Below are 15792 nucleotides of genomic sequence, written 5' to 3'. Positions count from 1 at the left end.
GTGGAGGAGGAAAAGTTGTAAGAGGAACAGGGGCTGTTAACCAGAGTGCCACTAAGCAGATCCTGCAACAGTGGGAAATGGAAATCAGCTAAGAGTAGACTGTGATATCAGGGAGCCCTTCCCAATGTAATGCGGCCCTGTACCATGCCAGATGCTGCCATGGACTTCTGGGGTCCCAATTAGCATTAGACTAAGTAGGTGCAACTTCCACTGAATGCTGAAGTCAGTGGTAGTGGTGTCTGTTTACTCCAGCATTGAGTTTGGCCCTTGGTCAAATAGTGCTATTTACGTACTGCAGGACTTTCCCCCATAGCATCCTGGACTGTGAGCTAGCCACATCTGTTTGTCCATTTGTACTCTCCTGTGATGTCTGCTGAGGGGTAGGTTACATTTGTTTTGTACAACCATAGTTGGTGCAGGTTTCACTTGTCACACCCAATTTTTTGACTAACATACCCAACCGCTAATCCATGCTATAGCTGAAGCATATCTTGTTGTTTTAATACTACTTGTCACGTCCACAGCACCTTACATCTGAGAATCTGAGGGCTTGAAAAAATATTGGCACTCATTTTACAGATGGGGAAACTGAGGCACAGAGCAGTGAAGAGACTTGTGTACGGTCACAGTCAGTGGTTAAGCTGCAAACGGTTACCTACCGCAGCTTTAACCAGTCGGCCACGCTGTCTTCCACATTGGTTGGAAATCATTCAAATGCTACTAGTTCAAATATTGATCCAGTGCTACATCATTAAGCCTGTGGTGACTGTCAGCATGCGCTTTTATGTAGACGTGTGTGCCAGTTTAGATAATGCCAGTGGTCTAAGGGTTAAATAAGATCTGTTGGATTGGTGCTCGTAATTTCCATTAGTACTAATGGGAGGTTACAGTTGCACAGAGACTGGAGACTAATAAAGCAACAGCTTTAGATTTTCTTGCAAAGAATTTGCATGGTTCTCCCCCCCGTCTCCTACCCCCCCTCCCCCCCCACAAAAAAAATCTACAGCAGCTTGAAGCAAAAGGAACTAAAGGGGGTGGAGGAAACCAGTAACTATGGTGTGCTACACTATAAGCAGCTTTCTTATCTTCAGTCTCTGATACCTGTCTCATATAGGTACTCTGAAACCAGTCTCTGATATAGAAACCTATTAACAAGTTGGAATAAACATACATAAAAAAAGGTTTTGTTGCCTTAAGAAAAGAATACAAAAATAGTTTGTCTATTAAAGGTCCCTTTAAATTTCTTGCAAGCCTCTATACTACTACTTGAAGTTTGTATTCAGTATTCTAAATCCTATCATGTACAATAGAAAAAAAGTCTCCCTGCCCCCCAAATGTTTTATGGTACTTTTTTTCTTCACTCTAGAACAAGGGTTCTCAAACTGGGAGTTGGGACCCCTCAAGGACTGTGAGGTTATTACTTGGGGGGTCAAAAGCTGTTAGCCTCCACCCCAAACCCCACTTTGCATCCAGCATTTATAATGTTAAATATATAAAAAAGTGTTTTTAATTTCTAAGGGGGGAGGTCGCACTCAGAGGCTTGTGATGTGAAAGGGGTCACCAGTACAAAAGTTTGAGAATCACTGCTCTAGAATAGGTTTTTTATAAAGCAGGAAAAAACCCACAAGGGTCTGGATTCTGATAGTGTAAAGCTAGAGTCATGCCAGTTACTTTTGTGGAATAACTCTGGATTTACATCAGTGGAGCTAAGATCAGAAACTGGCCCCTAAAGGTTTTTGTTTACCAGGCTCAAAATATAAATAATATATCAGAAATCCTTAGACACTTTCGAGAGAGAGAGAGACTGTATTAATGTTTGACAGCCACTAGCTGGGAAAGGTAGTAGAGAGGAAATGATTTGCATTGTAAAATCTACAGTGTAACTAGCTAGTAGAAGCTGTATACCAGCTCATTTCACTTATAACCATATTGAGAGCTTGATCCTGCACTGCAACGTGACACCTGAGGTTAAAGGTGCTGGGGGCAAAACCCTGCAGTAGGGACTCTGTGTTGTGCTTCAAAATCCCTGCCTCTACAGGGAGAAGGGCTGAAGAGGGGAGAGTGGAACTAAGCACCTCCTTAATGTGATGAACATGCTCAAGCCCATGTCCACTGTCAACCTTACCCTGGGTTTGTAAGAGTGAGGGCACAGGGGCTTGAGAGTTACATCAGCTCTGTGCAGCAGGCCATGCTTTGACCTTACATATAGCCTCTACTAACACTTGGGCTGATTCTTAATAATCTCATGCGCCCTGCTGCAGTTAATTGTGCAAGGACTTGTAGGATCAAGCCCTTAATGGCAAATGGGGTCTACTTTGAGCCTTTGCAAGGTCCTTTATTGAAGGAGTCTGACTCTCCAGTGTTTACCGTGAACAACCTGAGCAGCAAGGAGGACTCTGCACCTGACTGACATGTTACTATTGTATTTTAGCTCTATAACAATGAAACATTGGATAGATATACCTTCAAGCAGTCAGTCCATGCTTCCTTTTCTGCCTTGAGTGCTCTCACTGTTTGTCTGCCATTCTATATGCTAAGAGAACTTGACATGTCTGCAAAGACCTGTTACCTGTAAACAATATTTTCTTGTCCTTGAACAAGAAGTTTAATAATATTCACCTCATTTGCCTATATTTCACTTTTTTCTTAAAAGTCACTCAGAGTGAAATCTAGCTTCCCAACATTCAGCTCTCAGACAGAGACAGGCTCCTGTACCAGCTTTCCTAACTCCATGGTGAAATAGCTACCAGAGATCTGTGACTGACTACAATTCAGAGCTGTTTGGGATGCAAGAAACAGAAACCAGTGCTTAAGCACCTACCATCTAATGCAACAAGCCAGGGAGTCAGTTTTTACTTTCAGCTACTTGAGCAGATGATGCAGTAAAAGGAAGCTCAGGGTGGGGATGAAATATTTGTTTACTGATTGGCATTTTTAATTTTGGCGAGTCCTCATTTCACCCTTTTTATGGAGGGGAGACACCATTTTTCTATCTTTGCTCTAGATAAAAACATTGACTGTTCCAGCATCTTTGAATCATTTGAGGGCTCAGGACACAGTTGTCCCTTGACTTTTAAAACAGTTTTACAGTATGATGGGTAATTTGGAGGGGCCTCCAGTCCATTTCAATGGGCAGCAAAACCACTTGGTACAAGCAAAGTGCCCCATGCATTAGTAAGTGTTGACTTGTACAATGTGGTACTATGTTCCTGTTGATGGCACACTGTACTCTGAGGAGTCGCTGGATGCTATTGACATGTTTGGTGTGGATGAGCAGTGAGTGGTCAGTCCAGAGAAGCATGGAGCGCTTTTGACATGAATAGAGGTAGGGAAAGGATTGCGTTGTTCTTTGTGTGCGAAATCAGCAGCTGTAGCAAGCTTGTCTGAAGTAAAAGCAGAGGATATGCATTGGAGTGTATCCAGAGGAGAGGGAGGGGAGTCTATAGCACTTCCATCGGAAGAAACTGGGCTGGAACAGGGTCCTTCTCCTTGTAAGTACCGAATGCACTTCTTTTTCCTCCTAAGAACAGTGAAGAGAGTTATCTGTAAATAAAGGGTGAATTGCAGTGTCATATTTAAAATGAAAACTTTACAGTAGTCACTGTAAACAGAGGGCACACAGCAGAAATGAGTGCTAAAGACAGAACATCAAATTACAAAAAATAAAAATCCAGTTTATTTCAATGCTGAGCTAACAACAGCCTCTCTCTTCTGGGCCTGTAACTATTGCTTGCTGCTACTCTTTGTTAGATAACTGTGTAACTGGGCTGTCCAGCTCCGTAACGTATTTGGCGATAGCCTCTGGCTGACAGACAGTGTGCAGAACAGAAGTGGAGGACCAAATTCGGGTCTCAGCTGCACTGGTGTAAATGCAGAGTAACTTGAAAACGTCAATACAAACTGGCATAATGGAGTAGAACGGGGCCTGCGTTGTCTCTGATTACATTCCGTTTTCAATCCTTGTCATTAGATGGCAGCATAACAACAGCACTCAGCCTTACTTTAGGCTGGTGGATAAAAGAACCAAAAGCCCTAGCAAATGAAGACTATCTTTTTTCAGTGACAAGAAGCTAGTTTTATAGGTCTTTTATACAGATCAATAACCTTGAAGAGTTTAACATTTTGGTATCTAATAAGAATGGACAATTAGACTAATCCAGAATGAGCCAAGAAATAAAATACCATTATTCTCAACACCGCTAGCGTGACTGTTCGTAGCTCAAAAAAAACACATCAAGTGGAGTATATGAGGATCAAGAAAACAAGTGCTAAATATTTAAAGCTACTAACATTTAACTCTCCTTCATGGTTACTCCCTTCCTTAGGCATAGCCCTTCTAATAGCAAAGTTGTTCCGTTTTGAGAAGGTGCCTTTTGCTCACCATTGATTTGTGTGCTGTATTGCTGACCTAACAGGAGCAGGGCTACATTCAGACCTGATGTAAATGGGTTGAAACCCCATGATGCCATGTGCAGTTGCACCCACTTACTTAAATGCAGGTGGGCTTGTGCTTGCCCATCCCTGGTGATTCAACAGGTGCACCCACTTACATCAGAGCTGAATTTGACCCCAGTCTAGGGCCTGGTCTATACTTTGGACTAGTTCCAATTCAGATAGCAGACCCCAGCAACAAGTATGGCTATGACAGCTGAAACCCCTTGTAGAATCAGGGAATGCTGTGAGTGTTTGAAATTTACTGCTTGATCCTGGTGTGAGCTGAGCAGGTGCAGATTTTGCCTTTCCTTGCCTATCTCTGGGGTTTTCACCCTTGCTAGCTTCCTACAAATGAGACCCAAAACAAAGCCTAAGTTTGTAGAATTTGTGCAAAGGATCATGATCAGCATGAACTGCCATGCAAAGTTCAAATGTCAGCATGGGAGTCCTCCCTCACTTCTAACACAGGGGTATGTATGATGACTGTGATGGAAGTGCTACCTTATGTATTAACATGGAGAAAAGGGCTGATTCTCAACTCTGTCAGCCATGTCTAGCCCAGGAGCACTTACTTTGTGCCTGTGTGGCCCAAGGTCACTTCTGGGAAGATGGGCAGTGCTGCATTTCTATGAGAGAGCTGGCACTGACTATGGCTGGGAAAGAGTCACACCCACTGTAGAAGTGGGTCACTGCAAGGGGAGACCATTATGAAACAGCAGCAAGGGCAGATCCCTTCAGTAAAAGGCGCTCAGCTTTGGTAATATGACAATGAACTGGGGGCACAGAAAGGACTGCTGTTATCTGGCCCAGAGAGCAGGCCCTTAAGCGAGGACCCCTGTGATAGGGTGTAAAGCCCACACTGGATTAGCAGGAGTCTGAATGCCCAATTAATGCACCTGCTGGCACTAGAGAGGTGTCAAGTAGGTAAATTACCAGGTCCACCTGGAAGTGAGTCAAGTTTCCTTAAAAGGCTTGAGAGGGCTCAGCTGGATATGACCATGCTGTCTGAAAATGGGCTGAGAGATGTCAGGAGAGAGAACTGTGTAAGTAAGAGAGGTGATAGTTCTGGGGGTGGGTCTCAAACTGGGGCCAAAGCTTTGGGGAGATAGTGCTGGTGTTCAGCTGAGGAGCAGAGTACTGCAGAAGGTCTGCGAAGAACTCCAGTTCAAGCCCAGCAAGGACAAAAGTGGTTTGTTTGAACTTTTGGTTGGGGATTTGGAGAACTCCAAGGGAATCCTACAAGCCAGGCCTTGCAGGAAGGGTAAAGCCTGAGACCTCTGGGAGCTTGGGGGGCAATGTAGTGAACCTAGGAAGGGGCTGTTATAGGGGCTGATATACTGGCTCAGGTAGGAAGAAGCTCAAGGCAGAAGCAGGGGGCCTGAATGGACAGACCTTGCCTGCTTATAACAGGGTCTCTTGGCTTGAGGGCCTAGGTTCCCTTACTGTCTGGCAGCAAAGATTATGCAAAGACCCTGTAAACCAGGAGTGGAAGGACTAGCAAGCTGGGACTTGGGTCAAAGAGTTGGCTTGAGTATGCTGGACTATTGTTTGTTGGCTTTTTGGTTTCCCTGGAAGAGGAGACACTTTAAAGTGACCTGGATGGATGGGTTGAGTCACCAGAAGAAGCATGTCACCACAGAGCCTGACCAGCTGTTGGCAGGGGGGACCAAGAGCACGGTATGCCACAAGGGTGTTTACCAGTGGTGAGTTCTCTTCTACAGCTCCCTTACTCATCCTTTCCAGTCCTGTAAGTACTTTGAAATACGGGTTTTACAGAGCAGTAGGAAGGGAATGACTAATGCGGGTGTTTGGACAGACTACCATGCAATTTTCTGCACTCAGACCACACTAAGCTGAGATCTAGCTGGACCACATAAACTAAGCTGGTACTTGGCTAGGATACAGGGAAAGCCCAAGTGCTGTGAGAAGTGAAATGGTGCTGATAATTCAAAGGGAAAAGGTCACCTACTGAGATCACTGCTGCTACTGGTGGTTCTTTCAGATCAGATGTAATGCTTTCAGATCACTCATGGCCTTCTCCCAAGGGTAGGGGTGTTACCCCAGTTGGATTTTGTTGCTGAGGTTAATTGCCTACCTCCTTCCCTGTGGATATTTCAGTTGGACATATACTCCTTCTCTTTTTTTCTTTTCCAAGTTGATGTGTAGTGTTAGTGTGGACTCTGGGTTACCCCAGAGGTGGCTACACTTGAATTGCAGGACAAAAAGATTCCTCTCTATACATGTATCTTAAACAATCAGCTGGTAAGACCTGTAACATGGTTTAACATTTGTTAGTAAATACACAATTTTTATTATGGTGGCTTGACAACCTACCAATAGTTCGTTCTGAGAACCCAACAACGAGAGCATGTTGGTAACATCCCTGTTCAGTGGAGGAGGAGGGGTGCACCAACCTGAACTCTTCTACAGCTATAGTTTGAAGTGGAAACAAAGGCACAAGGAAGAATGATTTGGGAACAATGTAGTAATTGGGGAAACAATGAAGGATAACTACAGTGTTCTGCCCTTCCTCTTCAGGATTAGCCAGTGGAAAGGATGGCAGTTTCCCCAGAGGATTGAAAAAAGAGGCCAACATCTTCAAAAATTGGACTCAAATTAGGGGTAGGATGCTCACGTCCTTCCATTCTAGCTGCAGTGCCACTGACTCTGGTGGTTCTACCTGATCCCCTCTTGTGGCTCTGCCTTCTAGGCAGAGACAGCCTCAGGCACAGCAGATGGCCACCCACAGCTCCTCATGGAAGAACAGGTCTGTCTCCAGTGCCATTCTGAGCTGCTTCCTGCATCTTCCCATCCTGGTTCCCCCTGAAGGGGACCCTCAATCCTGCCTAGGCCTTCACAGTGTCTCTGGAGCCCAAATTCTTTGCACTGGCTGTGCAGTGCCTGCATTAAAGCACAACCACAGAACACTCTGGGGCATATCTAAGACAAACGTGCTCAGCTACTCATGGCTGAGCAGGAACAGGGACCACCTTTTGGAGGAGGAAAAATTGCAGGGTAGGAGACTGGGTGGGTTGGCCAGAGGAGGAAAGTGGTCAGAGGGTCCCAAATCCCTTCAAGTCTGGGACACTAATGAATCTAGGGCCAGCATCCTCCCTGGGGAGGTGGCTGGGGAAGGCGGAAAGTCAGCAGAGTCACAAATACATAGAATTGTCTGCCCTGTGAGTCTCTGGAGGGTAGAAGGCCTGTTTATACTGGTGTACATGCCACTTGCAGTTGTTGGTTTCATCAGCTCAGGAAAAGACAGCAGCTGCTATGACAACTCCATTGCTCACACTTCAACCAATGTACCTTCTGGGTGAGGAAAGCTTACCATGAATTTTTCCTCTGAGAAGCTCAGATACTGGTGAGGAGTGTAATGGAGGTAGAAGAGAGGGAAGTGTTTGTATGAACCCTTATCCAAACCCCTGGTTCAAAACAATCAGTTCTACACCTTTTTCTCAATGGACTGTGCTTAAACAGAGCTGGTCAGAGGTTGAGAAAAATCCATTCTCAAATAAAGACAATGGGAAAACCGGTAAATTCACAGCAAGTATTCACTAAAATATTCCACTACCTCTATTTTCACATGACCCCAGTCTTAAGGACCAGATCCCTTTGTAGGACAAACTCTAACCACTTTGAAAAGCAAACTTTCACGCAGATCCAGGCAGAAGAGAAGGGTACTTGGGTCATACAGTCTACCCCATACATCACTGTAGAAGAGTATCTCCAAGGGCCCCATGCATTCACATGCTAGGAGTAGGGATGCTTCAACAGTGCACGTACTAATAATTATCTTCTCTGTAAACTAACTTACTTGCCAGTGAGTCATTGACAGGTTACTGCATTGTTCAATCTATTTGGAAATGCTAAGATTTAGCCTACATTTAGTTAGTTATCTGTAAGTACACAGGAGGAGTTAAGACAGTGTTCTCCATGTTACAGCAAGAAGGCCTGGACTAAAGTTATCACATTGCTCCCAGTTCACCTGGTCTAGGATTTCTATATTCAAATCTCTGCTTAAGTGTCAGTGCTGTGGTTAACTTCAGGGTGAACCGCGGGTATGGTATTAAACATGACAGTCCTTGTGTAAACTGAATGTTCACCACTGGTGTTTGTTCACACGGGTTCTAACAGGAGAGAATTTTCCACTGTAGACAAGCCCATGGTGAAGTCATTTCCCTATGCCACCTCAAGCACTTGCTGCTGTGGGTGTAGGAAGAAAACTGACTGCTGTATTTTATACTCAATCAAAAAATCTGTTTGGGGGAGGGGAAAGGTTAATGAATTGAATGACTCTCTTTAAACAGTAAAATTATAAACCATAAGGAGACCAGCCATGTCTGATTAGATACATTAACTCGAGGCCTAAAATCTACATGTATGCTATGCAACTTAAAAGATAAAGGGACACAATAAAAATACACCCCATGACCCAAGCTGTAGAGACTTCAATGGATTGCTTAGAGTAGGTTCACCAATTACATAGATCCCACTATCTTTCCTCTAAATGGGGATGGAAAAGGAGTCTAATAGAACCAAGCATTCCCAGATGAAGATACAACTTCTGAGGGGACAAAGCATTTTCATCAGTTAATTCTCTCCCATTTTGGAATGGATATTCTCTGGAGGTTTCTGTCAGAGGCAGATGTCAATGAGAAAGCATACACTTCTAAAGCTCCCAAGTTGGCTGTTGTGTATTAGTTCCTAGAATTGCAGAACAGCTGCTATTATACAGTACATGAGATGTCAGGGTAAAAAATAAGAAAGCATGCTACGGTTTTAGGAGCACTCCAGCAATGCATGTTAATTGGTAAGCAACATCAAGCAAAGTGTTAGCGCTGCATCCTAATTAAGAGATCTCAAATAAACGGGGGAGTAAAGATACGAACACTGCCCAGACACCTAGGAATTGTGCTCTCCATGCTATGGGAGACCAACACTTTGTCCTGGTCTGTCAATTCCCTGACTGGCACTGCTACTAAGAAAGGCCTACATCACACAAGAGGCTCTTTGACCAATTTTAGGTGCAGCATTCAGGGCTGCCAAGGGCACCCCAGTCTTCCACGGTCAGAAAGGTGGTGACTGTAGTGGCATCATGAGGGCATGTTGTGTTTGAAAATGAAAATGAGGAATTTTCGGGCTATACAAAGAATTCCCCAGGGGAAAGATCAAATACAGGCAGGGAGCCATTTTGTGTAGGAGGAGAACACAAGGGGTTAATTAAGACTCCTTATGACCAGTGATCTGCTGGAAATTGGACCAGTCTAATGGGCAGTGTCCTGATGCAAGTTGTGTAGTTAAACAGACTGGTCTCTGAAGGACGGCCAGTATCTGACACCCTGGCTCAATCAGAAGTGTGTGTTTTGTTTTGTTTGTTTTTTAAGCTCCAATCTGGAGGCCCCCATGTCCAGCCAAGAATGTACCAGCATCACAGGCTGTGATCAGCCAACATCTAGGCCTCTCAGAGATTCAGGTTATTTGCTTTTTAATGTAATGCAAATAACTTTCAGGTTTTGCTAGACAGAAGCCAAAAGATGGTACTATAATGCTCTGTGGCTCAGCAGGTTGTCCTGAGAACTATACACACCTCTGCTCTGTTCAGGCTGCATTTACTCCTTACATGGGTGTCCAGAAGTAGGTCATGGGCCTCTCATGCCTGGGACTGCTTAATGACCCTCTGACCCAGGTATTACTCTTTCTGTTCACTTGTCTAGGTATTTACTCATTCTAGTCTCTCATTTGTTCCTTGGAAGCCTGAGTTGGTGGAGTCCTCAGAACATCTCATTGCTTGGAGCACTAACTATTCTAATGGCAGTGTACTTCTGTAATGTACATTTTTAGTCCCAAATGTAAACAGGGAAAGGCAGCAACTTGGGTACATTGTAGGGGCCCTCAAAGTGGTGGTCATATGACGGAGGGGAAAGGCTCCACATCAGGTCCCTCTTTGGAAATAGGAAGCTAGGGATGAGGAATAAGCATTTGTTTTCCTCCATTCCATATGTGCACCACTGTAGGAACCTCTTACCCTGTAGATCAGCCTCTCAGGAACAGTGAAATAGGAATCTTGATAAAACATGTAAAATATTACATGCCCTTCACCAACCTGCTATAAGAAACGTGTCGAATTTTGAGTCTAGCAACCTTGACAACATACGTCCCCCTTTAACTCTCTTCTCTTAGAAATGGAAAGACTGGGGGGAACCTTCAGCAATACCAGCCCACAGCAATGATACCCTGAGAAAACCTTCCCAGTTTGGAAGGAACAAATTTTAGCAATGCCAGTAGTTTGTTTTGTGTGTTAGGAGCCAAGGGCACTATAGAAACATGCATGAAAAATAAAACCACATACAGGGGGAAAACAATGCACTCAGGAAAAGGCACTAAAAGCAGAGTAGAGTTTCTCTGATACACACCTGCATGGGCCGCACCAGTCCGTTTGTTGGTTGAGGCCAAAGCGAGCTCTGCATTTCTTAGGAGAGGCGGGATCTGAACACAGAAGCATGCGTGGCGGAGAATGGGCAAGACAGAGGCACAAAGAGGAGGAGGAGGAGGAGCAGGAAGAAGAAGAAAAGATGCAACATCATTTCAGCCACTTAAGACAAAACTAACAGACTAAAATCCAATTCTTCAGCAACGGAACTATTCAGACACCACTCCCCTGTAAAAAAAGGGATTGTTAGGCAAGTATCGGAGAGATTACACCCAGTGGGGTGGGGCGATGTTTGTTTGGGAAATGCCTCAAGTTACAGATGTAGGAGACTTTGGTCCCTCACACCTCTGGTGCTCTCCTAGCTCAACCACTTCTCCACAAAGCCAAGTCCAGGCAGTCAAAATTCAGTTACAGGAAAGCTCAGAATTTACCTGGAAATTAACTGCTTCTTATGGAATGTTAAACTTCTTTGTTTTGAAATGCTGCCAAATCAAACAGCCACCCATTGCCTCCTGCACTGAAATCTGACCTGCTCCCTGGTTAAATGGCCTCCCAAAGAACTGAGTCCTCATATATGTTAAAACAGAAGAGGAAAATACTGCAGAAGCAGATTGAAAACAAATAGCACCAATGAGACCCATATGGGGCTATTCCATTCTGCTTCCCTAAATTCTCTCTCTAATTCTAATGGACAAGCCACTCTTCTGCATGTACTGCCCTAAAGTCCTGTGTAGTGTTGCTGTGTGACAATAGGGGCTGATTGGGGTACTGCCCTATTTTCGTTTAGATACATGTGAACTTTTTGCACTAGTGTAAATGAGATCTGAGCAGTACCTTTGTGTCAATGTTACTCATTCACTTGCATAATCACTTACTTTTCCTGCTCTGTGCTGTTAATCAGCAGCTGCCTTCCAGCCCAAAGAAGGCTGCATTTCAGTGGTGGGTGAAATTATTTTTACAGCATGTATATTATATAAAATCTTACACTTAACTTTTCATCTCAGTTATTGCCTAGATAACTTACTATAAGAAATGTGCAGTTTAGCTTCATGAGAGATACAAAGCATATGCCTTGATATTTTCTCTTGATGTGATATAACAAAGGTCCATTAGTACAGATAACTTAGAAATGCTTCCAGATCTAGGATGTGAATAACTTTGGATGGTGTGGTTGTATGCACTCATCTATATACACAGTGAAATCTGCGCTAGGGGCACCTCCAATAAAGAGCACTCTATAGTTAGCAACTACATTAAAGTACCCCTTGGTTTGCAGTGCAATTTTGTTTGACTTTTAGGCTACTTCTGCTACGAAAAGATTTGTGATGTACTCTTAGATACGCAATATTGATGCATCTAATGGATAAAGGCATCACTTTTCACTACAGGGCATTGGTGCCTCCTGCCATTCAAAACCTACTAGAGCATTTCCCCTGAATATCTCTGTGGCAGAACAAATTGTAGGGGAGACTTCTATTAAAAATGATTTATTACCCACAATCTAGTTTGACTGCAGTATTGTAGTTGTGTCAGTACCAAGATATCAGAGACAAGGTGGGTGAGGTCATCTCTCTTATTGGACCAACTCTCATTAGTGAAAGAGACAAGCTTTTGAACTACAAAGAGCTCTTCTTCAGGTCTGGAATTCCTCTTGCTCAATTTTCATGAACACCACCCATGTTCTAATCCACATCTGTTTTTTCGGAACAAGATAGTTTATAGAAGACATTTACTGTGACTTTAAAAGATACCATTGTTTAGCTTTAGAAAGCTGAGTGAATGAGCTAAAACCTGGATGGCAAAATACAAACACCCAGTGATAAGCTACTGTGTAACATGCTGAATTCAGTACCAATTAGTTTACCTGAATTGGAGTCTTGCTGCTTTTCTCTTGCTCGTCTTTTCTTTTTTCCCTAGGATGTAAGAGGGAAATAATATTAGTTTCTTCTCTCAGGACTGGTGGAGGCTGCTCAGCATTACGAATACAACAATAGAAAGGGACAGTCATAGGCCATAAGTAAAATTCATGAAGTGTGACAACATCTGGAGGAGTTGTTGCCCATAAGGACTGAACCAAGCACCTTTGGAACTAAAAGCATGAGCCCTCTTCTGCTTATACTAAAAAAAACAACAGGTCTATTAGCTCAGAGGCAGTAGCAAACTTAAATCTCCCAACATGACCTGCCCAGTCTGATATGTACATCTCCCATTTTGTCATTTCATTCATCACGGATGATGCAATGAGGGGCCTTGTACAGAGCCAGACAGCTTTCTGTGTCACCTGATTAGCCATTTGCCCATCAATAATCCACACATTAGGAATTAAAGGTGTGTGTGGGGTTTTTTTTTTGTTTTTTTTTTCTCTCCAAAGCTACGGTTGATAACTTCAGCAAAAGGTTGCTGGTAAAACCAACCTTTCCTTAGAGTTTGAGAGATGCATGTACACTACTTCCCATCAGTCATGGTAAAGATAGTTTAGCAAGTCATGGAGAACACAGGGCTGCGTGGTGTAACAAACATAGGGAGAAATCACTGCTTCATTTTCTGTCTGGTTTAGAGCGATCTGTCTTCGCAGTTGCCAGAGATTATCTAGTCACTGATGTTCATTTTGAAGAACCTTGTTGACGGTAAGGGACAGCAAACTCTACTATGAAATAATACCATATTTTTAAATACAAAGGAAAAGATACAGAGTCATGAACAACTGTTATACTTTGTCTTCCCCTCAGTGAGAGAAGTGCTGTGGCAGCACAGTGTGGGCTTTCCTTTGCCAGCCATATTCCCAAATGCAAGCACATACCAAAACCAGTGATTTATTCCACAAATCAGACTGTGCTGGCTTAGGGATCTTCCACAAGGTAGCCGCCAATGGGCCAGCTGAATTGTTGCAGGAATGAAACACTGCTTCTTTTATCTGTAAAAATGCCAACTCAACCCAGAGAGAGAGAGACAAAAAGATATGGCGCGAACCCTCACGGAAAGGGAACATACTGGTAACAACTTAACACTGGAAGTTACAGGGTGCAACACAATTTTTCAGAATTCACCAAATCAGAATCTCTCCCCACATGCAGTAATATATGTTGTGTATAGACAGACAGTTCTGGGCATGTAGGGCCAGACTGTGCTTTGATGATCTCTGAAAGTGCCAAGGGAGAAAAAGAAGCTATAAGGAGTCTCCTGCCTTGGGCCCGGCAGAGTCACCATCATGGCCTGGTCTTGCAGCAGGGAGGGGCCTGAAAGAGTGCCAGAAGCATGGTGCTCCTCTTGTGCAGCAGGAAACTTGGAGGTGAAATTTCTTCTTCCTGAAGCTCCTCTTGGAGGGATGTGCCTAAAGGCACGAGTAAACTGATAGGGAGGGATATCACTAACATAAGTAGCAAATTCTACACAGAGGCTATATCTTCCTCAACTGTCATGAGGGAGTGACTAAATATGAGAGAGGATGAGCAGTTCTGAGGATGCCACTGACAGATAAAAAATTAGCTGTGACTCTCTGAGTACCTTTCCCAGACCGGAGGAAGAGCTCTCTGTAAGCTCTAAAGTTTGCCTCTCTTGCCTGCAGAAGTTGGTCCAATAAAAGACATTACCTCACCCACTTTGTGTCTCTAGATAAATCATCGTCAAGTAGTTAAAGAAGGAAATGCCCCAGTGTGGTAGATCATAGACTCCAGTCACAGGAGAATACAACCCCCAGTTAGATTAACAAAACACTTGATCCTAACCAAAAAGCAGAGAGGTGATGGTTGCATTTTTTTTTTTCTTCCATTCTGAGGCTCAGTGCTAGGCACATGGAATGGAAATCAATGCAGGTGAGATGGCCAAACAGTTTATTTATCTGAACACCCACTTTTCCAACTACATGTTCTGGTCCCCTTGAGTGAAACCATAGCCGGTGTTTCTAAAATAACTACCAAAAAAAGCATTTGGTCAACTATCTAAGGCCTGTTTTTCATGTTCCACAAATCTACTACACCTCTACCCTGTTATAACACGAATTCGGATATAACGCAGTAAAGCAGCGCTCGGGGGGGGGGGGGGTTGCACTCCAGCGGATCAAAGCATGTTCGATATAACACAGTTTCACCTATAATGCAGTAAGATTTTTTTTTGGCTCCCCAGGACAGCATTATATCAGGGTAGAGGTGTATTTTCTGGAATAGATTTTTCCTGATTTTTCAAAGTTCTGGAATCCAATATCATAAGCACTTTGATTATTCCATAACAGGCAGCAAAGATGGTGCATAAGATTTACATATAATTTAAGAAAAGTGATTAAGAGTTTGGAGACCACTGAGGCCCTGTCCACACTCTAGCTTTTACTGTGCTCAAACATGTTTATTGTTAGCAAGGCTAACACTGCTTTGGGTATGGTCAAACCATGTTATGTAACTCTAGTCTACGGTCACATCCACATTACAAATTCAGCTGCACTGAAGGAGCTGGTTAGAACACAGCTATAACCCTCCTCCTTTGGACTAAACTCCATCTGAGCAAAATAATGCTGGCATTTTAAATCCAGGGCACTCCATTCAGAGTTGCTTGTCAATGAGTGTCTGATGCCAGCTGCCATGCTGGCACAAGGTTGACTTATGGGTATAAGTCGCTGGATAGCGTTCAGTGCTCGCACTCCAGCTAATGTTCTTGAAGATCAGGAGTAAAGATACCAGTACTACTGGGCTGGTCCTAAACTTAACTTTTTCCAATACCTCAATGGAAGAAACATATCGTCCATTTGTTGCAATTTCTTCATGTCTGTCTCTGTTCTGTTATGTTCCATAATAGAACAATGTCCAATGACATACCAGGCATTGACTTTAAAGCAACATTTAGCCCACACTGTACTCTGAAGTGTAGTGAGAGGATTAAATAAATTCCATAGCCAATGAGCGATTCCATGGCCATGGAAGTGTGAAAAGCTCAGG

General features: G+C 43.6%; 1 protein-coding gene across 9 annotated transcripts in view; it reads right to left on the bottom strand.

Annotated features, from left to right (window-relative positions):
- Positions 1 to 1130: 1130 nt before the first annotated feature.
- Positions 1131 to 15792, bottom strand: part of TCF7 (transcription factor 7) — a 115154-nt gene continuing 100492 nt past the window's right edge. For 4 of the 9 annotated variants that reach the window (XM_075068144.1, XM_075068146.1, XM_075068143.1 and 1 more), the window contains 3 exons: positions 12732 to 12780; positions 6769 to 6864; positions 3347 to 3520 (listed from right to left, as the gene is read on the bottom strand). In XM_075068144.1, coding sequence (XP_074924245.1) covers positions 3441 to 3520; positions 6769 to 6864; positions 12732 to 12780 — 225 coding nt within the window. In that variant the 3' untranslated portion in view covers positions 3347 to 3440. Of the gene's footprint in view, positions 3544 to 6768; positions 6865 to 12731; positions 12781 to 15792 lie in introns of all 9 variants that reach the window. The other 5 variants (XM_032783489.2, XM_032783491.2, XM_075068147.1 and 2 more) reach the window with 4 other exon arrangements.

This window comes from Chelonoidis abingdonii, chromosome 7, assembly GCF_003597395.2.
Source record: "Chelonoidis abingdonii isolate Lonesome George chromosome 7, CheloAbing_2.0, whole genome shotgun sequence".
NCBI classification, from domain to species: domain Eukaryota; kingdom Metazoa; phylum Chordata; order Testudines; family Testudinidae; genus Chelonoidis; species Chelonoidis abingdonii.
This window is presented reverse-complemented; position numbering and strand designations above follow the sequence as displayed.